Source organism: Ornithodoros turicata, chromosome 2 (assembly GCF_037126465.1).
Source record: "Ornithodoros turicata isolate Travis chromosome 2, ASM3712646v1, whole genome shotgun sequence".
Taxonomy (NCBI): domain Eukaryota; kingdom Metazoa; phylum Arthropoda; class Arachnida; order Ixodida; family Argasidae; genus Ornithodoros; species Ornithodoros turicata.
Window position 1 is genome coordinate 15,441,834 of NC_088202.1, and position 27,832 is coordinate 15,469,665.

Sequence of the window (27,832 nt, forward strand, 5' to 3'; positions counted from 1 at the left end):
ACTCACTTGAAATGCATCTTGTGTGTATGCAACATTCATGAATAGAAATAGGAATACTGTAGAAGAGACGAAAAGTGAGCAAGGTAACTGGTTTATGGACGTGACCTCGTAGAAATACTAGTCTGCCCAATGTAGTTATCCTTGGTAAATCGGCATCCAACACGATACAGACGAGACAACTATACAACAAAAAATATTTTTGTTCCTTATTAGCTGAAATATAGGTATCTCGTACCATAGAAATAAGGTCTTTTGGACAGTTTCGAGCATTGCCGAATGCTTGTTTCCTCAATGCTGTAATTACATCCACATTCCCATTACCTTCACCTTCGTGGTCTTCGTTTGCCGTAGACAACACCACCACCTCAGATTGAGTGTTCTCCGTCATGTTTGATGCCACCTCACAGGTACTTTCTAAGTTACCTTGAGCACTGCATAACAAAAGTGGAAAAGCTGATGATTTTCACAAACGGGAATATTCACACAAGGGCCCTAGCTGGTCATTGAAATTGACTTTTTGACAAGCCGACCACACTGAGAAACATGATTTGGTGCAGATGTGGCCAGTTCCATTTGACGACGCCGGTCGCACCTGCACAATTTCTCTTTGAAGACAATTCCTGTTTCATCTTGCGGAAAAACGTGTCCCGTAGAGTTTGTCACCTCGTTGCTGCGTGCTCTACGAAAACAAAAACAAAGAAACAAAAAGCTGCATCAGCCAGTCACAACGGCACATGCACAATTTGACGACGACTTGAAAATCGGAAATAACAACTGCATGACTTAACAATATAATTGATCACGCCGCACTTGTTCTTTAAGAAGTGTGCAAACACAGCTAACCTGTGGCAACCTGTTGCAAAATATCGGCCTCGAGAAGCACATCGCGATATTTGTGAAGGCGGATGTCTCAAAGGGGAGTCTCCTCTTGACTTCGGATATGACGCTCTCAGTTTCCCGTACTTTTTCCAACTTCTTCGAAGCAGGCGCCTTATTTGCTCTCTTACGGCTGTCCTCCTGCCAGTCGGACATGAGTAGCCCAGAATTCCCACACCGGAACCCAGGAAAGAAACCGGAACTCGCCTGCCGCAAGGCTTCTTCCATGGCACACCAAACTAACCTACCTACCATCGTACTCTCGTTCTCAGTGGCAGGGTCCGATATAGGAACTGCTCTTTTTCCCGACTCGGGATATGGTGCCTAAAGGCACCTAAAAAGGTGCACACACCTTTCGAGAGACAGAGACACCTTTACGCACCTGCCTAAAGGTGTGTCTCGTGAAATATCTGTAGTAGGCTGACGCACTGAAAGACGCTAGCAGAAACGGTTTCCACGCGCTGTTCTGCGTGTGCTGGTGTGGCGTATTTCTCTGCGAAGCATGCAGTGCATGCTTCGCAGTGAAATACGCTACGTTCGGGTCGGCCTTTATATAGTACTACATAACAACATCTACCCGCGCCATGCGATGGTGGACAGTCTGTTTACGACGGCCACTCGACTCGTGTGAATGGGATATCCGTCCTCAGTACCGGAAACGACCGAGATACGCGCTACCTAAGTTATATTGGCAGTTGTCCCCGTGTTATGTTTTCGCAAATCTACGGCACTCGGAAAAAGGCCCAGGAACACATTGCTAAGGGGCCAGCTCGGAATAGCCACACGGACGGCAGTATTTCGCCCACGTACGATGACTTTGCTTTTTTAAGAATGACATCCAGGTGTCAGCTATAAATCTTTCTGTGATACCCAGTATCCTTTAGAGATTCTTAGAACTGAGGGACACAGGGGGAAATGCAACGCGAAGACGAACTTGGTTGTTCGCTGTTGGAATTAGCAAGATAACGTTCGCTGCTCCTTGCCAGCAGACTGCTTTTTCCTGCAAAGAGATCGCGTAAGAACGGGACAACTTACTCTAGTGTACGATCGCAAGCAAGGGAAAACATTAAGCGATTTCAGCGCACATTAAAGAACGCTTGGTTGTTGGAGTTCTTCTTGTCTACCGGTGTGCTCCAGACGCTGCTCTGTTTCTCAATGACTATTGCTGCTTCTTTCATGTGTGTTTCTTTTTCTTCATCTTCCTTTTTGCATCGTAGCGCAGCCAGTGGAGGACAGCTCAGTTGTTGTACTTGCGCATAATTTTAGTCCCATTCTCATATCTGACATCTGATGTTTCACGTGTAATGTTGCAGCGTACCGCTCTCCAGTGGTGAACCACTCCATGTCGTAGTCACAATTTATTTGTTGTTGTTGTTAAAGGAGCAATGGAAATCATTTGGAACAAATTTTTCACCGCGTGATATGAACCTACTACCTTCATACACTGTTACGCAAAATATTTCCTTCGAAAAGCGCGAATTTCCTGAGAAAATTAGTTTGCAAGAATGCGCTTCGCGGCGACAGTCTCCCCCAAGCCGAGTCTGGCGTGTGGTGACGTCAGGCGGCCGACCACTTCACTGGCTGCCGGAAGCGTCCGCTCCCCGCCAGAATCGTCTGCTAGCTCCGGAATCGTGGCGACGTACAGACTGAGACGGCTGTTGCTATTTATTTGCGTTTGACCACTTGCGTTCTTACATGATTTGTCTCGTAAGTTTTGCATAAAACAAGACTGCGGGCAGTGTAAAAGGTGTGGCTAGGCCTCTGTGTTGCCGTGACGGCCCGGGTTGAGGTGGATCGTACGCGGTTCTGGTTTCTGTTCCCGGTTGTGCTGAGGTGTCGTTAATTAGCGAACAGTATTGTGCCTGTGTGTGCAGCATATATATGATACGACTAAATACATTCCTGTCAGTTGGAGATTTATTCCATGTACCATTGTTGTATGCGGCGTATGACCATTCGAAAAAGAAAACACTTATTTGGCCATGTGTTTTGGAGTTTCGCACAGATCTCTAGCAGATGAACTCTACTGACTTTATTTTGGTATCCATGTTGTTGTGCTTGTGGAGACGTTATGCTCCTGGTATCAGTAAGATATGGTAAGCGCAATGTTACACAGCTATGCATTCATGGGTCCGCTCTTTCGCCTTGGAGATGCCAGTGTCCATGCGGTTCAGAGCCCATAGTGTTGACCACAACACGGAGAAGTCATGATGGTCGACGACCTCTACAAATGAAAACACTGGTCACTGCGCCGCGTCTTCATGAGTATGCATTTGTAACCAAGAAGAAGCACTATATATCAATACGAATGTTCGTTCACACTTAGCAGCATCACTTACCAGCCTCCGGTACATTCGTGTGGCGAAATCGAAGATGGCGGAGCTTAGGCTCCAACTCCATAAAACGTTTCGTGAAGAAAAGCAGACGTGTCGCCTAAAGAGTGTTCAGTTCATCACCTGTCCTTTCCGCGATCAACAATGATGAACAACATTTCCCGATGAACAACAACGCTTCCTGCTCGGTCGGCTTGCCGGCGCCGCGACACCGGAGAAATCGCAAAACAGAAAGAAAAAGACGGCGCGGCCATATGACGTCAGCGGCTGGCAGCCGAGTGAGGGGCATTTCTGTCGTGAGATTCAAAGCTCCCTCGCTCGCAAGGATTGCGTGCTACGCTCAAACTTTTTGTTCGAATATGTATCACAGGGCTCAGAATCGTAATTTCTACTTCTCCCGTCATATTTTATTCCGATCATTTCCATGCTCCTTTAATAAATATTAATGGTGCCGTGATGTTACACGTAAAGTTTGTCTCCCCAACATTAGCAACATGTTGCACGTCCCGCAGGGTAGGACTGCGGATAATTTCGACCACCTGGGTTTTTTTTTACGTGCGCCGGAAATCTCTGACACACGGTGCTGGGAGTGATGTTTACCTCCCCTACATTGCTACCGTCATCGGCCGGGATCGAACCCGCGATCTTGAGCTCAGCTAGCCAACACGTTACCGACTGAGCTAGGGAGGACTTTTTTCCCCCCTGGAGAACGTTTTTATTTCACACTGTTACAGTTCAAAACGTAGACGTCATTTACAATGCAAGATGTGGTATGTGATTGAGAGGAATCACACAATAATACATGCTTGCAATGAAGTATGAACACAAGTGTGTGTGTGTAACTTGAGGACCAGGATCAGTCCATCAACATTCAGTCGGGATTGACAGAGCAAGCTGAAGCACTTTGAGCCAGGTAGGGTCCACTGCAATACCTGTTTGGGAGAGGAGAAACCTACACAGCGACGTCACGTGCCTCCTGAAGAAAGGCCAGGAGCCGACTGGAGGATTAGGAGCTAAGGTCTCTACTCGGTTGCGGTCTCTACTACGACGAAATATCCACAACGAGTAGAGACCTAACAGAATAAGTACGTCCCACGGGAGGTCGCCGCCTGGACGGATCGGGAGGTACCGAATAGCCCGCGCACTCAGGTAGATGTTCTTCTTTAAGGCATGCTGGAACACGTCCCAGAAGAAGAAAGCATCACATCATGATAAGAAGGCATGCTCGATGGTCTCCTCCTCTGGGCAGAGCCTACAGTTGTCCTTATTGAAAGCCACGAAGAAACCTCGTTCTCGCAGCCAAGCGCGCACAGGAAGAGTGCCTGTGTGCAGGTGGAAGAAAAAGTCCACCTTAGCTCCTACAGGCATCTTCCTCACTCGCACGAGCACATCCTCCCCGGGACCCGAGCCGAGAAGCTGCCGGTGGAAAGGAGGGGGAAAAAGGGAGTCAACAATAGCCCAATACAGGGACCGACGGGAGGCCTGAAAGACGAACTCGTACGAAAACCGCCTGGCGAGGAAGTGTATAGTGTCAGCAACTTCCCTGTAGAATCCCCATATGTAGAGTGGTGTGTCGTACACCGTGGATACCACTATCCCAGGTAGCTCATCCTTTCAAAAAATAGAAATACAGTGTCTCGGGAATGGATGAGTCTCATCGCGGGGAAAACAGACTCGCCACACAAGCTGACGGACAAAAAGGTGCACCAAGTGAAGACCCCCATTGGAGAGGCCATGAAAGATATTCTCACGCCGTCTCCTTTCGTACTGCGAGTTCCAAACGAAGGTAGCAAAAACGCCGTGAATCTTGTGGATAGGTATCCTCCCACAAGTCAACACTTACAGAAAATATCCAATGCGCGAAGCCATCCTCGCATTGCACACAAAGGCCCGAGCGAAAAACGGCAGTTTGAGCGGATTCCACGTTCTAACGCACTGCCGCAGCTTAGCGACACGCGACATCCAGAAATTCGTTGAGGATCGAACCAGGCCCAGAGGAACGCCAAGGTAGACAGAAGGGGACATAGACCAGGACAAACCAGCCAACTGGGTAGGGAAGCTCTGTGGCATTCCCAACCAAGAACCAGAGCATTTTGACCAGCTGACACGCGCACCAGAAGCCAAGCAGAACTGGCGGACATGTGATAACACGCGTGACGCTTCGCCTATGGAACCACAGAAAAGGGCAACCTCATCAGCATAGGCTAGAACTTTAATGCTGTAGTGCCCACGAATAAAAACCCGCAGATCCCTATCTGCTAAGATGAACCGGCAAAGGGTACAAGGAAAACAAGAGTCGTGACATAGGGCAACCTTATCTCACCCAGCATCGGATTCGGAGTGGATCTGAAGCAACTCCGCTGACAAGAAGGCGGGTATCAACTTCTTTATAACACATTTGGATCCACTTGAGCATAGTTGAACAGATTCCTACATATGTCAGCGCTCGAAATAGAAAACTGTGACTTACTCTATCAAAAGCTCTCTCGAGATCAATCCTCAGCATTCCCACATACATCTTTAACAGCTAGCAACACTCTATAACGAGCGCTTTGTGTGAACATTGGTGAATATAGTGCGACCTCTGATGCCGTACACTTGATGGACACTAACGATGTCTGTGATGCAGAGGTGGGGAGTAATGCATTACCGGCAATGCATTACTTTTGAGTAATGAGTAATGGTAATGCATGACATTTCGACCGAGTAATGCAGGGCGGCATTACTCATTACTTTCGTCGAATGTTCATTGCGCCACGTGGAGATTGGGAACATCTCGCTTTTTTTCAACATGCCTTTAACAATGAGGTCAGGGCAACAAAGAGAGAGAAGGGCCCAGCCTGGGGAATTCTGCAAGAATTCAACAGTCGGTTTTGTGTGTCACAACTGTCCACATGGTATCACCTATTTTCTCCTGTATGCATTGTAACATAGCCTCTATGAGGGTAACAAATGACAATTCATTCCCAGCTTTCGTGGACAGCGACGCCTTGCGCCCTCTCGCGACCATTGAGTGAAACTTGCCGCCAAGACAATAGAAAAGTGCTGATAGCAGCTGTTCTATCCAAGGTATCGTAATATTCCCGAGGATACACGTTCAGACATCTATTCTAAGCTTATACAAACGAAAAATATCGCTATACATGAAATACATTTGGTTCCCCAGACATCCCGCAATTCGGACCGTGAATACATGGGAGGTATGGAGATTTTCACGCAGGAAACGATTTCATCGCTTAATATATCTGGTAATGTGTGATGCACTGTAATATTCCCGTGGATATGCGTTGTAGGGTACCTCTAGATTCAACATTTAGAAGTTTCAGAGTCACTCAATCGTCTGCGGTTCCCTTGCACGGCAAACTTGGCCCAAATACCAAAATTCGGAAAAAGTCAAAGTGGCTTCTCCGCATTGCAGCGGTGTGTAGCAGGGAAGTTACCTTTACGCGTCAGTTGAACTTTTCTCTGCTAATTTAGATTTAGTAACTGCTTTTGACATCATTTCTTGAGTTCGATATAATTTTTAGAGCATGGTGCGTCCGCGGGTGGAACACGAATTTTGAAGCGTTATGTCTTGTCATATTACTTATTAAGATGTCGCTGTTCGATGAATTCGTTTGTATTAAAGTATTTGAGAAAATTTTAGCAGTATACTTTTTGTTTACCACCAATTGCCGTTCGGTTTTAAGAACATCTGACAACACAACAGTGGATGTTCACGTAATTATATTGCATACACTGATAATAACTTCCCGAAGCATTCCCAGAAATGCGGGACACAGCTTCTTAAAGTTGGCTTGACCGGTGCACTCGCTGCCTTCCATTGAAGCAATGCATCCCATCTGCTTTTGTTAGAATATCTGTTGACCCTGAGCTTTAGAAAGAAATGCCCACACATGGGTCTTGTTGTGAGAGGCCCTTCGATGGCGTACAAGTGGAATGGAAGCGCAAGAACGTCACAGTTTTGTTCCTGGAGGTCTTATTTTCGCCGTGTTGGCTTCGTGGCAGAATGCATTGGTGTGCTATTTTTCTCGTACTTGGCCAAAACAATGGCTTCTGCAGAAAATGCCCATGTCAGACATGAAAGCTGAAGTTGTCTGTTACGCTTTGCAACTTTGTGCGCAACTGTGGGCCGCTCCAATGTTGTTCCCACGACAAAAGAAGTGTTGACAAGCTCAGTGTGGCCTGCGAAGCGTCTGTATCTTCATTCCTGAAGGTAACAGCAACGGGCGGTGTTGGCCCACTGGTGACGATCTTGGTTATAGCTTTCGAGGGCCGTGGTTCGATCCGCGGCCTGCTTAGTCTTTTTTTGTTATTATTATATTCATGTATTTTCTATATTTTATTTTGTTTGTAGTGGGAGTTATGAGAGTAACGGCAGGGTGCGAGCGTCAGAGTTTTGGCTTAATAATGCCGTACTGGCTCTATGTCATACGGCATGCTGTTCGTTTTGACTTACTTCACCGTTACAGGAATCTCCGTTTTGCACAGTGCCGGGCGTTTTTGTTATAATGTAGATGATTGTCAATCCTCTGACATGAATTTCAAACTTGTGGCTTAAGCGTACTCTGTTCTCTGTGAAGGAGAAACTCATCAAAGTTTCATTCGAGATCGATGTGACGCCGGAACCAATTATGCGAGTCAACTTTGACGCGCTCTAATGGTAAAGGGAATTAAGATGAACAAACTACCACGTGCGTCTCTTTCAGTGTTAATACATGTCAATCATTTAGCATAAATTTCGGACATGTGGCTTCAACTTTATTCCCCAACTCGCCAAAATTTTTGTTCTCAGCATTGCGCAAGGCCGTAATCTCCTTACGGGTTAACTCGTTCTAAGTACCAAAATAATGATGATGATGATGATGATGATTGGGAGTTTTGTGGCGCAGCGACAACTGGGATCATAATGCGCCAAAACTCACCAAAATAATGAATATGTTAAAAATACATGCATGCTTATTGTCATATATACAGTGTACGTGGCGTAAGACCGACAAAATTTTATTAAATCCGCGATTGACTTTTTTTTTTTGCCAAAGTCGTTGACTATATCTATTCCCGATGGGGGGGGGATATGTTTATTAAGAAAAAAAGAAAGAAAAGGTTAGCCAGGCAAAGAGCCGGCTTGCTATTCCGAAAAAAAGAAAAAAAAGGGGAAGGGGCAAACGAAAAAGGAAAGGAAGGAAAAAGAAAAAAGGGGGATCGAAACAGAGGAAAGAAAGAAAAACAAAAAGCAACAAAAAGAAAGGAAAGGGAAAGAAAACAAGAAACAGAAAGAAAGGAAAGGAAAAGAAAAGAGAAACAAAAAGAAAGGAAAGGGGAAGAAAACAAGAAACAAAAAGAAAGGAAAGGAAAAGAAAAGAGAAACAAAAGGAAAGAAAGGAGAAACACAAAGAAAGAAAAGAGGAACAACAAGAAAGAAAAGAGAAACAGAAAGAAAGAAAAGAGAAACAGAAAGAAAGAAAAGAGAAACAGAAAGAAAGAAAAGAAAAACAGAAAGAAGAGAATAAACACTAGCACAACGTTACATGCAGTTCACGAGTCCTGAGAATCGGAGAAAACCGAGGAGAGCGGCAGTGACAGCCCACTGGTTGGGGTGCAAGACGGGGCCAAGAAGAGCGGCCAACGAAAAGTCGTTACAGCCAATCTGGAGCAGACGGCAACGGAGGGTGTCCCTATGCTGAAGGTACTGCTGGCAATAGAGGAGTTGGTGTGGGATGTCCGCTTCCACTCCACAGACATTACAGTTTGGTGAATTTAGCCGACCCATCTTGAAGAGAAGTGAGGGTGTACGGGCAACATTAAGTCGTAGGCGGTGGAGAAGGGATTCTTCTTTACGGCTGCGGTGGCAAGTGATGACGAACTCCATCAATGGGTCGATAGACCGTAGGAATGAGTTGTAAGTCGTTGTTTCGGCACGGAACTGCTGAGCACATGTGGTACACCGACGGCGTATGTATAGACGGCATGTTGAGGCTGTAAGCGGCAGAGGTGCCAGGGCCAAAGTGTCATCAGACCCAGCGCGTCTCGCTACTACGTCTGCTCGGGTATTTCCATACACGCCTACGTGGCCAGGGACCCATTGAAACGTGATGTTGTAACCAGTGGCGAAGAGTTCATTGAATTTTTGAAGCGTTATGGTATGCAAATCGCTTATTATGCTTGGGCGAGATGACGACAACATATCTAGTGATGCCTTGCTGTCGGTAAGAATGACCCACGTTCCGTGCCCGGATTCGGTAATATGCTCCAGTGCTGCCAGGATACCAAACAGTTCGGTTTCTGTCGAGGACACTGTATAGGGGAGTTTGAAACCGTGGCCCAGGTCTTCATCCGGAATGTAGAAAGCCGCGCTCGAACTACCTTCGGTTACCGAGTCGTCTGTGTATATATGGCGACTTAGTCGGTGTGTTGAGGCGAGGTGCTCCAGTGTGAGCTGGTGGGCCACGACTGTGTGGACGTCTTTCTTGCGTTGGAGTCCAGGGATGTTAGAGTGAATACAGGGTCTTTCAAGAGTCCACATCGCCGGTGCACAGGATGGTGTAGACGCGGGAGATGGAATGCTCCCTTTCAGGCGGGCAATGGCACTGCCGAAAGCAGACGCCGGGCAGTCCTCATCAATGCGACAAAGAGAGTGGAGCGGGTGCCGTGTAATGTAGCGTGTATAAGCGCGGAGGGTATCACCATCCCGCAGTATGTGAACCGGCTGCTCTTGCGCCACTGCCAAGACAGAATACGTCTCCGTTGTCCTGGGGACTCCCAAACAGACACGGAGACTACGGGCCTGGATGTTGAGCAGTTCCTGTTCTTGGGTTCGACTGAGACCATACAGGATGGGTAAGCTGTACCGCAATGTCCCCAACACCAGGGCCTGATGGACACGATAGAGGTCAGAACATGACGGGCCCCAGGATGCACCAGCAATACGCCTGAGTACATTTACCAAACAGTTTGCCTTGGTAGCAAGCAGCTTCACATGCTGGGACCACGTCAGGCCACGGTCAATTGTAATCCCCAGGTATCGGCAGGTCGTGACAAAGGTCAGGGGTGAGCCATCAATGAAAAGCGGGTGCTTATGAAATGATCTTCGTGAGAATGCCATGGCTACTGTCTTGCTAGGCGAGACAACCAAGCCGCGGTGCAAGAGGTATCTTGAAATGATGTCTAATGAACCTTGTAGTCGGCGTTGGATCGTATCACGCCGAACGGCGGAAGTCCAGATACATACGTCGTCAGCATATATTGTAATGTGAGTGTGATTATGAAGCTGCGCAGGAAGAGAAGCCATAATGATATTGAATAATAGGGGGCTGAGGACGCTCCTTTGTGTTGTGGGACACCACGGTGCACGCGGAACGTCGCAGTGTCCCCGTCAGCGGTGCGCACAAACAGAGAGCGGTCAGCCAAGAAGTATTTAATCCATGACCAGGCGCAGCCCCCGACTTCAGCTTCTGAAAGGGTCTCCATGATTGCGCTATGGAGGACACTGTCGTACGCCTTCTTGACGTCAAGGAAGACAGCGGCTGTCAATAAACCTTCGGCTCTTGCCTGTTGTGTCCTACTGGTTAGAGTTATGACGCTGTCTATTGCTGATCGTCCTGGGCGAAAACCCGCTATCTCCTCGAAAAAAAAAACCCGTGCTCTCGAGGTACCAGCTCAGGCGATTGAATATTATACGTTCCAAGGTCTTCCCCACACAGCTTGTAAGAGCTATTGGGCGGAAGGAATCGATGTGATGCGGTGATTGACCTGGTTTCAGTAAAGGGACCACCATCGCGGTCTTCCACTCGTTAGGGACTTCCCCTTGGCTCCAGCTCTCGCTGAAGGTCCGTAGGAGGGATGCTCGCCCTGACAGGGGAAGGTTCCGAAGGGCCTTATACGTAATCTGGTCTGCTCCAGGGGAGGTATGCAGAGGAGAGTCCAGTAGTGCAGAGTCGAGCTCGAGAAGGGTAAGGGGCAGGTCCAGAGCCGGGTCTTTCGAAGACTGCAAAGCGGGTGGAAGACCTTGAGCTGATGAGAGCACGCCTGGAGGCTGCGCTGTGAGGAGCACGCAGTAGTCCTCTGAAATGCACAGTTCAGAACGCGAGGTGGCCAAGGACAGGGAACGGAACGGGTGTCGTTGAACCACAGGAGTAGAAAGTCCCTTCAGCAGTCTCCAAATCCGAGACATAGGGGTACGGGGAGAGACAGATGTCGAAAAACGACGCCAATGATCCCGTCCCGATGGGATCTACTCAGTGGTGGTGGTGTATCAGTAAATAGCGCAGCGTTAATTAACTTTCTTAACTAATCTTTGTAATTATTGAAAATACGTTGACTGCGTGATTGCAAAGATGTAGAGTACAACTCTGCAGGGTCTACCCCACAAGAACCGACACGACAGCGCCTTTTTGTGCTCTATTAAAAATGTGCGAAAATACAAAATAATTGAGCATTGTGCGGGTTTTGCGGCCAATTTCTCCTCTCCCTGTCTCGGTGTCACCCCTTTTCAACTGACATCAGGTTGTTCCTGAAATCATGGAACAGCCCGCTTTGTCCCCAGAAGCAAGCGTGAGGGGAATTACTGATGCTATTTCTCAGCCTACTTTATCATAAAACATGCGGTCTTTGATCTTCTTTCCGTCATTATCTCCTTTGGTCTGCTCAGCACCTTCCAAGGCAGCTCGCGATTTCATGTGACAACTGTCACGCAATAAAACTACCAATGTACCACGGAGATAACAAAAATAAAATCACTGATTCTGCTGCTCGATAAGTGTGTACGTTCTGCCAGAAAAAAAGAAAAGAAAAAGAAAAAACAACGATATCGACCAGGACCTAGGAAGCGGGGGTGCCCCATTTTTTGTGATGTCAGTGTTGTCAAAGGTTGACAGTGAGAGAACGACAGGAAAACGCGGCCGCCGAACTCGCCTAACGCTCGACGATAGGGCACTTTCTCATATTCTTTAAAGGCACAGAAAAGTACTACTGTTTCGATTCTTGCTGACTAGACTTCTCAGGGTTGTGCTATACAAATCTGGAATTGCGCGTTCAGCTTGTTTTCGGGAATTGTGAAGATTCATTATAAAAGTAGTTTTTTTTTCTTTTTTGACCCTTTCTTTTTTTGACCCTTGTGGTTGTTTTTGGGTACCCGAACAAAAATAAAGTTATTATTATTATTATTTACACGACGAAAGAAGTAACGGCTGCTGAGTGTGCGTTCCAAAGCAGTTGCGTCTTGGTTTGTCACGATGACAACATTCTGGGCTGGTGGTTCAGTGATGCAGATGGCGATTCTAGCTTTCATGTTCCCTGGTTCGATCTGAGGGTCATGCCTTTCTTCTTTTTTATGAAGAGAGTTTTAAGGTTACGGCAAGGCAAGATCATCACAATTTTTATCCTGGATGGCCTATTATTAGGCACTATGACATAACATGACTTAGTCTGTGAAAGGTGAACCACTTTTCATTGCACCCGAGCCTACTACAGTCGACCCGCGTTTATCCGGACGGTCTCGTTTCCTGTGAAAATGTCCGGATTCCAGGGGATCCGGATAAGTGAAACACGAAAATCCAGTGTGATCCTAAAACGACATTCACCATTGACACATCTTTATTGACCATTACATAGAACCATTGCATCCATTGTCATCTGTTTCATTCTAATACACGCATCCAGTTCTTGCAAACCTTTGCTAATGGCATTAACTTGCGAAATATTGTTTTGATGCTCCGAAAATACCAGCGCTGTTCTCAGTGCCGCCCGCGGAGTAACGGATAAACGATAAACGAAGGATAACGCCCGGATAAACGAAGTCCAGGTAAACGCGAATTGACTGTACATCGTTATAGGAAGTCCCCTCACGAAGAAATTATGAGTTGACCTTTCATGTCATCTACACTTCACCCACCTTCGTTATTTTATATTCGGTTTTGCTCCATCTTTGTGTTATATTTTTGTTTTAGGAATAGCAAGCCGACCTTCGGTCAGGCTGACCTTTCCGAAGTAAACGTATATCCACCCCCACCCCACCTCCTCTGCACAATGCCAAGGTGTTAACATTTCAGAACAACAACAGACAGAGCACCTTTAACCGCCATCGTTACAACAGCAATGCGCGTGTGGTCGAAATTCTTGTTTCTCTTTTTAAATTCTATGTGTTCACCCTTAACAATGTGCTCTCGTGCGCACTCACAAGGCTTCCCATGCCCATCAAACTGTCACGTCCAGTCATGTTTTTTCGGGTTTTATGATTGTTCTAATTCGGAGAGAAATCGGGCTCTACGATCTCTGTTTGATAGGTAATCTGGGAAGTTTCGGGTGAAACAAAAGGCATATGAAACAAGCCACTGCTGTCACACTGGGACAAGAAACAAGAATCTTTATATTTCCACTCGGAACTAGGGCAGTTAATGACAGCGGTATTCAAATACTTGACCGAGCTCCACAAAAGCTCGTCTTTGACCCCTGCAGGAGGGGATTATAAAAGGAGGACAACTAGGTTGTTACAAATAGCTCTCTTCGCTGATATTATGATCCACTTTTTGGACGATTTACCTAGAACGACAAGTTGAAGGACCCCAAGGATTTCGAGTAGATATCGGGTTTTACCCGAATTCTGGAAAACTTGTTTGGGGGAGGGTGGGGACGCGTGCGCTTGGAGACTGGGAGGTCCGCGGTTCGAATCTGCGGGCCGGCTGTGCCGTCTGGGGTTTTTCCTGGGTTTCCCTCAGATGTGTAATAGGCGTATGCCGGCACAGTTCCCCTGAAGTCGGCCCATGGACGCAGCTATCCTCCCCCCGAGCGGATGCCGCTCGGTCTTCCACTTCACCCTTTCCTCTCCTCCTCTCCACCACCCTTCCCTTCCCGAGAAACATGCCGCCTAATCAGGCAGGCAGACCTCTCGGGTTCCTCCCAACGACACTCCTCCTCCTCCTCCTCCTCCTCGGGAGGGGGGGAGGGAACTATGGTGAAAAATCGGGTTTAACCCGAAAACGAAGAACTCTAATTAAGCATTACAGTGCTTCCGACGGGTGAGAAAACTTGTGCTTGAATCTGCGTTTTTCCTTACCGCTTCATATGGGACTGCGATAACTGTCGTTGCTTGCTAGTTGAAGTCTCTTATTTCAGGTTATCAATAGCAAGCGCATAAAAGCAGTTTTAGCAGACCGTTTGTAAGGTTATCATGCTTGTCGGTGCCAATTTGCAGTTATGTAAGACTCAGAATCTTATCCACTGGCAAGCCACGTTCAGGCAAGCCACGTTATGAACGCTTTGCTAAAAGTTTCTACCATGTTCACCCCATTCCACAATATAGCGGATAGGACGCCCACAAAAATTCCACAAGAATGGCGATTATCTGCGGGAAACATCACGAACGTTTGCGCGACTCTACTCTTGGTGCGGTGAAAGGAAACTTTGATATGACGTCCGTTGTTCCCTACCATCTTATCGCCACAGTTTGCGATTGCAGTTTTCTTCCTTTTTCTCGGTTTCTCGTACTGATGGGCCTGTAGCTCTCGGCCAGGCGGCGTTGCGATCAGCGGACGACAGCGCCGCATGTGGAAGCAAATCGAAACAATGGTCCGCAGTCAGCACAAGAGTGTTTCGGTTTCGCGGGTTTCGCTCTGGCGCAAGCAAGCAATGTATCGCATCTTGCGTGGGTTTGAAAAGCTGGAGGTCATTGACGATTGGGCAAGTTACTAGTCAATGTTTTCGGCGTCGACCAAGCATCGGACGGTAACGAAATCGTCGTTAATGCATTTCGGAAGAAGTGAAGGACAGCGTGGTTTATAGCGTCCGGTTCGAGGTGAGTCGGCGTGATCGTACGTAATATTTGTTAACTGTACATCAAAATGATATACCTGATCAGAAAAACATTGAATGCACATTTTACCCGCACTGAAAGCTGATTTAACTCAATTTCGGTACCTCTCCATCACAGGTGTCCAAGTGCTCGTGACAGTTTATGTTGCGTCGTGTACCTGTAAAGCGGGAATTGCGGGAAAATGTAAGCACGAGGCAGCAGTCTGCTGCTACCTGAACAAGGAAGAAGACGCCACATGCACCGGCAACAACAAAAGAGGGGCAAGCCAAGCTCAAAGCCGCAGGCGTGACATGACAAAGGGTATCGCCGATTTATTTCCGAGTACGTATGTATAATGTGGACAATGTGCTTTCCTTTAGGCAGGAGCTCGGGTGCAGACCTTTCATATTGTATTTTTAGAGCTGATGAGGCTACAGTCATCTCTGCTGCATCGTTGATCATTTGCCAATGATCTTTCTCTACTGAACGCTGCTGCTGTACCCTGCTGCATCGTTGATCGTTGGCTATTCTGTTATTCTTCAGCATTTTATATGTTTCATCAACCAGTATTGTACCGTGTACCTAGTACGTTGCCTCAAAACAATGCTTTATTGGTCTTGGTAATAAACAGCTTGCATCTGATATATTTCTCCTTGTTTGTGTAATGTAGGTATATCAACCAAATGTCTCCCGCTGCAAAAAGAAAACCGCCTGGTGATATCATTCACGCGTACCCAGACATAGTTTGTCCACTCGCTGAGGTCCTTGAGTCTGAACAGAGGGGAGCCTTACAGTGGGACTGTAAAGAGGTTCTGAACGGCATTTTCGACAATGTGGTAACGGGAGAGCAAACGGAGAATCTATTTGATCTCCGAAAGGTCATGAGAGGGACACGCACAGTGTTCCATTATAGCATTCCAACAAAAATGCCACGGGGTAGCTTCATAGCGGGTCTCTTGAAGAACGTAAGTAAGTAAGGTCATTGCTTTTATTTAAGTAAACATCACACTGCACAAAGACCCTCGAACATAGCAGTAAGAAGAAGAACCGGCGGGAGTCGATGCCCACAGTAAGCCTTTCATATTTCCCTCTAATTTGCATATAAAGTACTAACTGTTTGGCAAACTTTGTGATATAATAATAATAAGAATCCAATAATATAATAATAATAATATATCCAAATAAATTTCTACCGCAAGTTGTTTGGGTATAACTCTACATTATCTCCAGGTGGAATGCAGAGCGGAAACTTCGCGGCGTTTTTACGGTACACGCAATTAACGCAATCCGCCTTTCTGTCTCCCAAGGGTTTCCGAGGAAGCGATAAAACCTTATTTTTTGACGTTTTGGAATCTGTTATGGTAGCCAACGACACAACAATACTGTGTGCCCGACTTGTGTTGTGGTTTGCCGTGCGCTGGCGATCTGAAAGGCGGCATATTTAACCACGATACATGCTTTTGGCTGCCTGGCTGTGCGGGCCAGTCACTGCTCCCGCTCCCGCTTGGGTCCCGATTGGCGCTCGCGTCGCCGGGCAAACTTGAGCGCAACAGGCCTATATGATCAGAGTTTACCCAACACCTCCAAGATAAGGAGAAGGTTCGCGCCCTACGTCACATAGGAAGGCCCGCTGTTACTATTGTGGATGCAGGATGCTGCTATGAAGTAAATGAAAGAGCGAACGAGAAGAAAGCTCGAAGCAGATCACAAAGTATAGGAAAGGCCTCCATAGGTGACGTAAAGGCGCAGCCTGACGCTATCTTGGAGCTGTTGCTTTACCAATCACTTTTTGTTTCGAACGTGACTCTGCTGCCACGTATATATATATATATATATATATATATATATATATATGTTATATAGATGTTCTGAAAATAAGCACTCTTCCGCTTGTTTGTTTGTTTATTTTCATTTTTTAAGGGGAGGGCGTTGGTAGCCGACAAGCCTTTTTGATGGTGTCGGGAAGAGACTGTAACACGCTAAATTTGGAATTAAGCATTGAAAGGTCCTCATGATAAGGCCGAGAACAAACTGAAGTGTATGATACAATGGTAACGGAGTAACAAGGTACAAGTTGTAGTAGCCGGGCAGGGAGACACACTGCAAGCTAGGTGGGAACTGGTTTAATGCGACAAGGCAACGGCACGCATGCCGATATATACAGATACGCCACGCAGTGTATGTGACGTCATGCCGATAGGCCTCCTATCGGCTACTACATTCCTTCCCTTTTTATTTTGTTTCAAAGCCATAACGTTCGGGTTGCTTTCGTGTTCTCGAGCTTCGTCGTAGTTGCGGTACCGGAGCGTTGTTTTCCGTGGCGACTTCATCTTCAGTAGACACAGGCGTTGCCAATGGGGTCCCTGTTTCGTCTTCTACTTGAGGCTGGACTGCCAAAGCCGGGTCAGGCGGTTGCTGTGTACTGGTCTCCTCTGGAATCCGGATCGTTCTGGGCGCAGGAATAGCAAATGCGTGTGAAGTAATGTCGTCCACATGGATAACCCTCTCTTGGCTTTGAACCCTGACTATGTATGTAGACAAGCTGACGCGCCGCACGACAGTGCCTTCTAACCATCTTGGATCACCCGGTCTGGTCCCTCTTACTCGAACGCTATCGCCCGCTTCGAACTCCCTCCATGAAGTTCCGTTTGGGCGGCTTTGCCCTTGAGTAATACCTCGTTCCGTCCGCTTTGCTAATTCGGGGTGCAAGATGCTCAGCCTCGTGCGTGGCTTCCAGGACAGAAAAAGTTCGGCTGGCGTCTTACCAGTTGTTGGACACGGTGTGTTACGGTATACGAAGAGAAACTGATCCAGTCGATGTCGAATCGTCCGAGTCACTCCTGTGCTCTCCTCATCCCGAAATTGGCGTAGGAGACTTCGTTTGACTGTCTGGACAAGTCTTTCCGCTGCTCCATTTGAGGCTGGGTGGTACGGCGGTGTCCTCGTATGCTGCACAGCGTTCGTTCTGAGGAAATTTGAAAATTCGTCAGACACAAACTGAGGACCATTGTCCGTCACAATTTTCTCCGGAAGTCCGAAAGCTGCAAAAACCGTGCGTAGTGTTTCCACAGTGTTTGCCGCTGTGGTTGACTTCATGTATTGGACGTCCACCCATTTGGAGTAGGCGTCAACAAGAACCAAAAACCATTCGTTCTTGTAGTATGCAAAGTCCAAATGAACCCTCTGCCAACGTCTGGTTGGCCAACCCCACGATAACCCCTGTATTTTAGGTGCTGCGTTCTGAGTAAGCTGGCAGGTTGAACAGCCTTTTACGGCTTTCTCAATGCACGTGGTTAACTTAGGCCACCAAACGTGGCTTCTCGATAACATTTTCATGCGCGTCACGCCTGGGTGTCCTTCGTGCAAAAGTTGCAATACTTCCGCTTGTAGTGCTTTTGGGATGACAACTCTGTTTCCCCATGTGACGCAACCGCAGTCTACCGACAGTTCATCTTTCCGCACAAAAAATGGTGCCATGTTGTCGTCCGACGATTTCGCAGGCCAACCATTCATAACAAAAAAGAGTACCTTTGACAAGACCGCATCCCTTTGCGTTTCTTCCCGTATCTTGTCTGCTGATAACGGTGCTGCTTGCACTGCCGAAAAGAAATGCACATAGTCACTTTTGTCTCCTTCATTTCGAAGGGGTAATCTTGATAACGCGTCAGCGTTTGCCACTTGCTCTCCTTTTCTGTAGACCCACTTGTAACGATAAGCAAGCAGCATTAGCATCCATCGTTGCATTCTCGCAGCAGCCATTTGAGGAATTGGTTTTGTTTGACCAAGAAGCCCTGCTAGGGGAAGATGATCGGAATAAATTGTAAACTCTCGCCCATACAAAAACTTATGGAACCGTTTTACTCCGAATACAACAGCTAGCGCTTCTTTTTCGATGTGGGCGTAACCGCTTTCGGCTTTACTCAGCGTGCGTGACGCATACGCAATTGGCTTTTCTTCGCCGTTGATGACATGAAATAAAACTGCTCCTACCCCATAAGGGGACGCATCGCACACTAGTCCTAGTGGCTTCCTTGGGTCGTAGAAAGTTAGCACACTGTCCTGTGTAAGCAATTTCTTGCTTTCTTCGAATGCCAATTCTGCTTGCGCAGACCATTTCCATTTTTTATCTTTCTGGAGCAACTCATACAAGGGCTTCAACTTCGAGGACATGTTTGGCATGAACTTTGAATAAAAAGTTAACATTCCCAAGTAAGCCTTTAGCTCACTCACGTTTCGTGGTGAAGGTGCTTCCTTTATGGCCTGTACCTTTTTAGGGCATGGGTGGACGCCTTGCTCATCTATGATGTGGCCCAGATATTTTACAGACTTCATGAAAAACTTGCATTTTTCTTGCCTTACTTTTACGCCGTGTTCCATGAACCGCTGCAGAACTGCCTCCACTCGGACCCGGCATTCGGCGTAGGTCGCTCCCATGATGAGAACATCGTCGAGGTAGCAGACCACCCCAGGTAGTCCCTTCAGAAGCTCGTCCATAATGGCTTGGAACACTGCAGGTGCGCTCGAAATTCCGTATGGCATTCGGACATACTGGTACAATCCCATGTGAGTATTAATGGTCAACAAGGGACGCGAGTCCGGGTGCAACTCAATTTGCTGATACGCTGCGGAGAGATCAAGAACGGTAAACACCTTCCCGTCAACCTGTCAGCCAAAACAGTGAACAAGTCCTCGACCGTGGGCAAGGGGTAATGATCACTCTTGATGCAGGGGTTTACAGTCACTTTATAATCTCCGCAAAGTCGCACTTTGTTGCCTGGCTTCTGTACGGCTACTATCGGTGTGGCCCAGTCGCTTCGCGTGACTGCCACAAGGACGCCGTCCGCTAGCAGGTCCTTTAGTTCTTCTCTAACTGGCTCACGAATGGCATACGGTACTGGTCGTGCCTTGCAAAATACCGGTAAGCTGCCTTCCTTAAGCACAAGCTTTGCTTGAAAGCCTTTTATCAGGCCTAACCCCGGTGAAAAAACGCTTGCATACCTTCTAACGAGGCTGTCCGGAGCTAGCTCGGTGTGGACCTCGTGAATGCTGTTCAAGTCGACCCCGAGGCTCTCAATCCAGTCGCGCCCAAGCAACGCTGGCTTGTCTCCGGGTACCACGATGATTTGCAGAACCTTCCGTTGTCCGTTGTATTCCACAGCGACTTGGCCCTGGCCTATGACTTCAAGCGGCGTTCCGCCGTACGTTTTGAGCTTCAGTGCGCACTGCGCAAGCGACGGCGGTTGTTTTAGCAGCTTGAACAGGCTTTCTGACAGGAGCGAAACAGCTGCGCCTGTATCAACTTGCATTTTCACAGTCATACCTTCAAGCCGCACTTCCACTTCATACGGTCGCTTCGTTGTCCCGACGTGATACACGCTGTATAACAACAGCTCGCTATCAGGCTGTTCGTCGTCCACGTTATGAACCGCGTCGGCCGTTGTCTGCCTAGATCTGCACACGCGAGACAGATGCCCCGTGCGCTTGCAGTGATAACATCTTGTCTTTCGATAGCGACACGAATTTGCGTCATGTTCTTCGCCGCACCGATAACATTTGTTCTTGGCTGTTCTCGTTTCACTCCCCGAAACAGGCTTCCTGCTTGTCTTTTTGATCGCATGGACTTCGGCGTCTGTTCCAGCAACTGGTCGGAAGCCCCTAGACTCTCGCTCGGCCAATTCGACGCTCTTGGCGAACTCACACGCCGTCTCGAACGTCAGCTCCTTTTTCTTTAGTAATCCTGTCTGGATGGCTGGGTTCCGCAGTCCCGCGACGAACCGGTCCCGCAGCGCGTCGTCGAGAAACTGGCCGAACTCGCATTTCGCAGCCATGTGCTTCAGCGCGACTGCAAAAACTGCGACGGACTCCCCTTCCCCTTGGTAGCGCCGGTTAAATTTGAAGCGCTCCGCAATGACTTGGCTTGTAGGCCCGTAGTGTTCGCTCAGTACCTTTACCAAATCTTTGAATGACTTCTCTTCCGGCTTTGACGGTAGAAGCAAATCTTTGAGCGTCTTGTACGCTTTCTTCCCTATGGCAGTGATGAAGGCTGACTTCTTAAGTTCTTCGTCTTGCACGTTGGCTACCTTGCAATAGTGCCCAAATCTTTCCACGTACGAAGCGAAGTCTTCGTCTCCTTCGTCAATGAAGGCGTCAAATTCCCACATCTTAGCCATGCCAGCCTACTCCAGCGTCTGTTGGTTCCGGGATCCGCCTCCCTAACCGTCGTAGTCTCGTTTCACCATCTTCGTCGCCATTTGTAGTAGCCGGGCAGGGAGACACACTGCAAGCTAGGTGGGAACTGGTTTAATGCGACAAGGCAACGGCACGCATGCCGATATATACAGATACGCCACGCAGTGTATGTGACGTCATGCCGATAGGCCTCCTATCGGCTACTACACAAGTAACAAAGTAAAGTGCAGTTACTGAATTCGTCTTAGTAGCCTATGGAGTATTTTTTTTTTCATCATAATGTAGGGTAATTTCTGAGGTTTTCCTCCGACGCTGTCACACATACATCGGCAGAGTCCCCTTAGAAGTCGCCCCAGGACGCAAATTTCTCATCGTCGACGGCATCCCCATTTCCCACAGAGAGAACAAAAATGTATATTGACCAGCCTTAAGAATGCCGGTCATCCCGTTCCACACGCTACGAGTAGCAGCCCAGTAGCAGCAGAATTATGAGCAGCAGTACAGCAAAGAAAGGATTGGCAAAAGTTATCAGAACTGATTATCGCGTTTTCATTCTGCGTTAGGCAATTGCTGCTGATAGCCAGGCTCCGCGCGATATCTGATGTTCTCTTTCTCGTCTGCCCACGCCTCTTTCCATCTTCCTTCTTCCTCACCTCATACTTTTCTTTCAAGTCGGCTTTCCTACGTGTTCTTCTGCTATCAGGCAGAACCTGCATCAAAGGAGGTGTCCCTGAATTCTGGTCATGGCACGAGGATTTCGCTGTTTTGGTATGGTACCGTGTTAGTTTCTCTTATGCTGTCCGAGGTCGTTTTTCTGCCAGGATAGAATTGTACGGCTGGGTATAACGAAAAGGCATCATGGAGCCGACAGGTGAAGACTTGTCCCATTTGTGAGTCGAATTTAGTGCGTATATCGAGCCAGTTAGTTGCGATGGGAGACATTTTACGGTTCGGTGCAAGCTATAAGGATCGCAGCCCAGAATCACTAGATGGGTTCCCGAAAATCAAGAGACTGTTCGAGCAGTACAACACGGAAATTCCGTCGTCCGCTTCCGCTGAACGAGTGTTCAGTACAGCAAAAGATGTCCTGTCGCCGAAGCGAGCAAGGCTAGCGGATGACAACTTTAAGCATCAACTCCTACTATGCTGCAATAAATATTATCTATAGTTTCTGCCTATCAGCCTCGCTTCTGCAGGGACTTAGTGGCACCGATTTGGGGGATACTCGGGTGGCTATTGCCTATAACACAAAACACAAGAAAGAAAACTTATGCATGAGGCTTATACCGTAAAATGTAAATGTAATGTCACAGTAATGCCATTACTTCGTTAAAGTAATGAGTAATGGTAACGCATTACAAAATAAAAAATATTATTATAATATAAATATAAATATTATATAAATATTAATATTAAATTAATTATTTATTGATATTAATTAAATAATTAATATAAATATTGTATAAAAATAAATATTTCCCCACCTCTGCTGTGATGACACACTCCAAGGGCTCCGTATGATTTTATAATAAACATTCGTGAGAGTTATAGGACGATAATTTACAACCTTACGCCTCTCCGTCGGGTCAGTCTTCTTGGGGATGTGTGACACACGAAATGAAACTGGCAGAACTCCGCATTCGAAAGGCGCGTTAAAAACCTCTGATAGTAACGGCGCGAGAGCGGTACGGAAGGCTTTGTAAAATTCAGCAATAACGCCACCTGGGCCGGGCGACTTTCCAGATTTTAAAGAAGCAATAGAACGGGCTACCTCTTCAGGAGTAATGTGTCCATTAATGCCTTCGACAGACTCTTTGGACAGCCATGGCATTTCACGAAGAAACTCGGAAACTGTTTCTTCAGAAGCCGGCGGTACACAACGGCCAACAGTGTCACTAAAATAAACGAAGAAAGCCCTCCTGATTTGATCAGGATCGGTAACCGTTACGCCTCCACAATCAAGGGCATCTACTTTCCTATCCATTGCGTGCCACTCTTTCACACCCAAAAAGTACGTGGAGGGTCGTTCACCTTCAAGGAACTTTGCTGAACGAGCCTGCATCACAGCACCAGCGTACTTGGCGTACATAACGGGGTCAATGTTGCGGCGCACCGCCTGAATATCCTCAAGGAAAACCCCAGGCTGACTAAAGTCCCTGGATTGGGGCTTCAGGAACTTTAAGGCGGCAACCGCATGGAGCAACTTTTGCCAACTGAATTGGGCCAACGGAGCGCCAACTCAGCGTGAACGGAACGGTATCGAAGCTTGCAACCGCATGGAGCAGAATGTCCACATTGAGGTTGTCATGGTGAAGCGTCGGCCTAGCGTTTACCACCGCTTGTTGCACGCGATGTAGCAATGCTTATTGTAGTAAACTGCTGTACGCATTGTTTAGCATAGCTGGGCGAACTCACTCATGAGGGCCCTCATGAGTGCCCCTCACCCTCACCTCACGCCTTTGAGGTGAGGGTGAGTGAGGGCAAGCCCGCGATCAGGCCATCCGTGAGTGCACTCATGAGGTTCTTACCCTCATGAGGTCTCCTGTGAGTGCACTCATGAGGTTTTGCCCCTCATGAGACCTCCTGTGAGTGCACTCATGAGGTTTTGCCCCTCATGAGACCTCCTGTGAGTGCACTCATGAGGTCAGAGGGGCGCCAGGTCTGTGTGAGTGAAGTCACTGGTGAGGCCTGAGGGGTGTGAGGTCAGTATGAGTGCATTCAGAAATGAGGTTAAATGACGCTTACGAGACGTGGGCAAATTATGAAGGCACTAGTGATATGGTTCCAGCGATCCAGCTACCGACAGAGTGCACTTTAAAGGGCTGGTGTTCCCGTTTTTAGCAATTTCGTCTACGTCGCGCTGGGAACACAGCCAAGCGCCCTGAACTGACCGATTAATTAGTGATATGGTTCCATCGACCCACCTACACGCAGTGTGCACTTTCAAGGGCTGGTGTGCCCGTTTTTAGCAGTTTCGTATATGTCGCGTTGGGAAAGAGCAAAGCGTCTTGGCTGACTGATTACTTGGTGGCATGGTTCCAGCGATCCAACTACCTGCAGGGTGCACTTTAAAGGGCTGATATACACGTTTTTAGCAATTTCGTCTACGTCGCGCTGGGAACACAGCCAAGTGTACTGGGCTTTGTTGTGTTCCCAGCGCAACATAGACGAAATTGCTAAAAACCGGCGCACCTGCCCTTTAAAGCGCACGCTCTCGGTAGTTGGGTCGCTGGAACCATATCACGAAGTAATCAGTAAGCTCAGGAGGCTTTGCTGTGTTCCGAGCGCGACGTAGACGAAATTGCTCAAAACGGGCACATTAGCCCTTTAAAGTGCACCCTGCCTGTATATGGGTCGATGGAACCATATCGCCAACTAATCAGTCAGCTCAGGACGATTTGCTGTGTTCCCAGCGCGACGTAGACGAAATTGCTAAAAACGGGCACACCAGCCCTTTAAAGTGCACCCTGCCTGTAGTTGGGTCGCTGGAACCATATCGCCAAGTAATCAGTCAGCTCAGGACGCTTTGCTGTGTTCCCAGCGCGACATAGACTAAATTTGTAAAAACGTGCGCACCAGCCCTTTAAAGTGCACCCTGCCTGTAGTTAGGTCGCTGGAACCATATCGCAAAGTAATCAGTCAGCTCAGGACGCTTTGCTGTGTTCCCAGCGCGACGTAGACGAAATTGCTAAATACGTGCACACCAGCCCTAAGTGTACACAGCCAGTGGTTGTGTCGCTGGAACCACATCATGCGTCATTTGACCTCATTTCTGAATGCCGTCATACTGACCTCACATACCTCAGGCCTCACCAGTGACTTCACTCACAGAGACCTGGCGCCACTCAGACCTCATGAGTGCACTCACAGGAGGTCTCATGAGGGACGCAACCTCATGAGTGCACTCACAGGAGACATTATGAGGGTAAGACCCTCAGGGCTTGCGTTTGTGAGTGCCGTGAGGGTGAGGGCGAGTGAGGGCATGTGCTCGTGAGGGCGGTGAGGGTGAGGGCGATTGGGGCATGTGTCTGTGAGGGCCGTGAGGGTGAGGGCGAGTGAGGGCCTGTGCTCGTGAGGGCGGTGAGGGTGAGGGCGAGTGAGGGCATGTGTCTGTGAGGGCCCTGAGGGCGAGGGCGAGTGAGGGCATGTGCTCGTGAGGGCGGTGAGGGTGAGGGCGAGTGAGGGCATGTGCCCGTGAGGGCCGTGAGGGTGAGGGCGAGTGAGGTTTCACCAAAATGCCCACCTATGTTGTTTAGTAACATAAATGATATTTTAGCGGTTCTTGAAAAAGTACGGTGCTAATAACATCTAGAAATCAGGTGTTTACAAGAAATTTTCAGATACGAATAGAATGTTGGCTTATGAGTGTTTCTAGCAATGCTCACTAAAGAAATATCAGACTGCATTTTTAATACCGTTATCTCCTCACACATTTCCGATTTGGCATATGTCACAAATAACATTTTGATGTTTCATTTAGTCACCTTCGCCTTGCACACACCTTGCCACCTCCTGCCAAAGGATATATTTTAAGTTGATGTCCCAAGTTTAATGTTCCAAAGGGGTGGCCTCTTTGAAACCTGCGATATCCACGTCGAAGTCCGCGCGTGTCCTTCTAGGAGGCAGGGCGAAGAAGACAAAGCCCGAAAAAAAAAGAAAAAAAAGCGGTCACAGGCATGATTACAGGTGACTTTGTCACGTGCTTGTGGCATTTCCTGTGAAGCGTGTTTTCATTGGCGCACACGGTTCCGTCGGGTGGTGTCACTTCCTCTCCTCAGACTAAATATCTACCCTTGGCAGAAACCGGCTCATCGGTCCGTCGTCTATTGTTCGCTTAGTAGGTCACCGTTCCTTTCAAGTTCCGCTGCCATTCAGTTGGCAAAAGTGCTCCATGCGGTTGCCGCCTAAGGCTGACGAGTCTCAAAGACAGTGAGAGCACACAACTGCCCCTCGAGACATCTTAAATACGCGGACGACTGGAAGCCCAGGGAAACCCCAAGCCTAACAGGTTCACCTTTAAAGGCACACTTGAACTCTTCCTACCCAAACGACGAAGTTTGAGGAAGAGCGAGTGATGTCATCGTGGCGCGCGACAAAATTAGCCAGGTCCTTGCCCGACAACAGACAGTTATTTAACTTCCAGGCGGAAAAAATGAACTAGCTTACGCCTTCTTAGTGCACCGGGCACCCAAACAAGACTAAACAATGGTCGGAGAAGTGCAGCGCTTCAACAGCATAATTCTTCCTACCAGCGACTTCAAAGTTGACATGAATCCTATCTAGCCGAGCCCACGGAAAAACTTGCGTGTGCGTATAAGCTATAGGACAGAAGTGAGATATCTCCCCTACATCTGTATAGTTTTCCCTGTTGGGGATCCTCCGAAGTACTTCAACACCACTATCAGGCCCAAAAGCCCCTCCAAGCATGTCATCAGGGCTCAGAACGCAGTTAAAGTCTCCGAGAAAGACAGTGTCACGATTGGCAGTGCTTTCAAGGAACGGTGAACGCTCCAGGAACAGAGACGTCCTGCCTTGTGCTGTACAGGGCGCATATACGTTAACTGCTCTGCAGTACTTTAGGTTTAATCAAAAGTCCACGACTAAAAACTCCCCAGCTCCTCCTTCAATAACGGAGCCAAAAGTGACACCCTCTAAGCTGTTACGGGACAACAGTAGGCAACCACCCGACCTCCCACGGGAGAATCCATGGAATAAAGTGTAGAATTCCTAAAAGATCTGACGAGCAATGCTCAACCGCTCAACCGAAGATACTTTGGTTTCCTGAAGGGCTATAATGTATAAGCTACGAGACCACGCATATTGTAAGACACAAAAACGGCTACAAAGCCCTTTGACATTGAGGGTGGCATTCCTAAGTCCCTCTATGACGAGCTGTGACGGCCACGGTGGGGTGTCACCGTCGTCCACTGCGCGGCTTTCCCACTCCCAGGGTCCTGCAAGGCAGGATTGCAAGACGGTGACGATACCTGAGTATCTGACGCCGGCGTCACCGCAATAAGGGTGTCACTAGAATCCCCCTGGATGTCACTTGAAGAACCCACTCTCAAGGTCTTGACGGCAACACGGGGAGGCGATGAGGAGAGCCTTCTCTTGGGCACACTGTCGTGATAGTCCATGTCTTCCGCCCATGTGGATGTGCCCATACAGCTTTCAGTGTTTGTGTCAGAAAGTGGAGCCGCGGGTGCGACTCCGCCGTCAGACGGGACAGCTCCCGCATCAACTGCTTCACCGTTGGCTTCCGTACACACCGCAGGATTAAAAACTTTATGAGGGTCAGTGGAATGTTGACGAGGAGGCGGATGCTTCTCCAAAAACATATCTTCATAACCACTATGGTCCATTAGGTCCTCCTCATGATCCTGTATGGACACAATTGCGGCGTTCGACCATGGGCAGAAGGCAGTTTCATGACGAAAGCGCTTGCAACTGCTGCACTGAGGGACCTTACACTCCCGGCGTATGTGACCTAGCTGCATGGACCGAAGGCACAGCTGCAGCCTGTCCTTACACAAGACCAGCACTTGAGTGCCACAAATGGTGATGAGGTGCGCAACGTCCATAGCACTATAGTCCCTTTTTTAGGCGCAGTTTCACGGTGTGCGACAGGGAACCGACCTTCCACGGT

General features: G+C 48.0%; 1 protein-coding gene across 5 annotated transcripts; it reads right to left on the bottom strand.

The window, feature by feature from the left end:
• Positions 1-17,105: 17,105 nt before the first annotated feature.
• LOC135383143 (uncharacterized) lies at positions 17,106-21,238 on the bottom strand. 5 transcript variants are annotated; one of them, XM_064612746.1, is made up of 3 exons: positions 20,318-21,238; positions 19,996-20,263; positions 17,106-17,962 (listed from the first exon to the last, which is right to left on the bottom strand). In XM_064612746.1, exons 1-3 carry the CDS (start codon positions 21,165-21,167, stop codon positions 17,230-17,232), a joined length of 1,851 nt encoding a protein of 616 aa, XP_064468816.1. In that variant the 5' UTR covers positions 21,168-21,238; the 3' UTR covers positions 17,106-17,229. The 5 variants fall into 5 exon arrangements, 3 of the variants coding, with proteins under 3 accessions (XP_064468816.1, XP_064468815.1, XP_064468817.1); XM_064612747.1 differs by having other exon boundaries at positions 17,285-17,446; positions 17,763-17,962; positions 19,996-21,238; XM_064612745.1 differs by having other exon boundaries at positions 19,996-21,238.
• Positions 21,239-27,832: the final 6,594 nt, after the last annotated feature.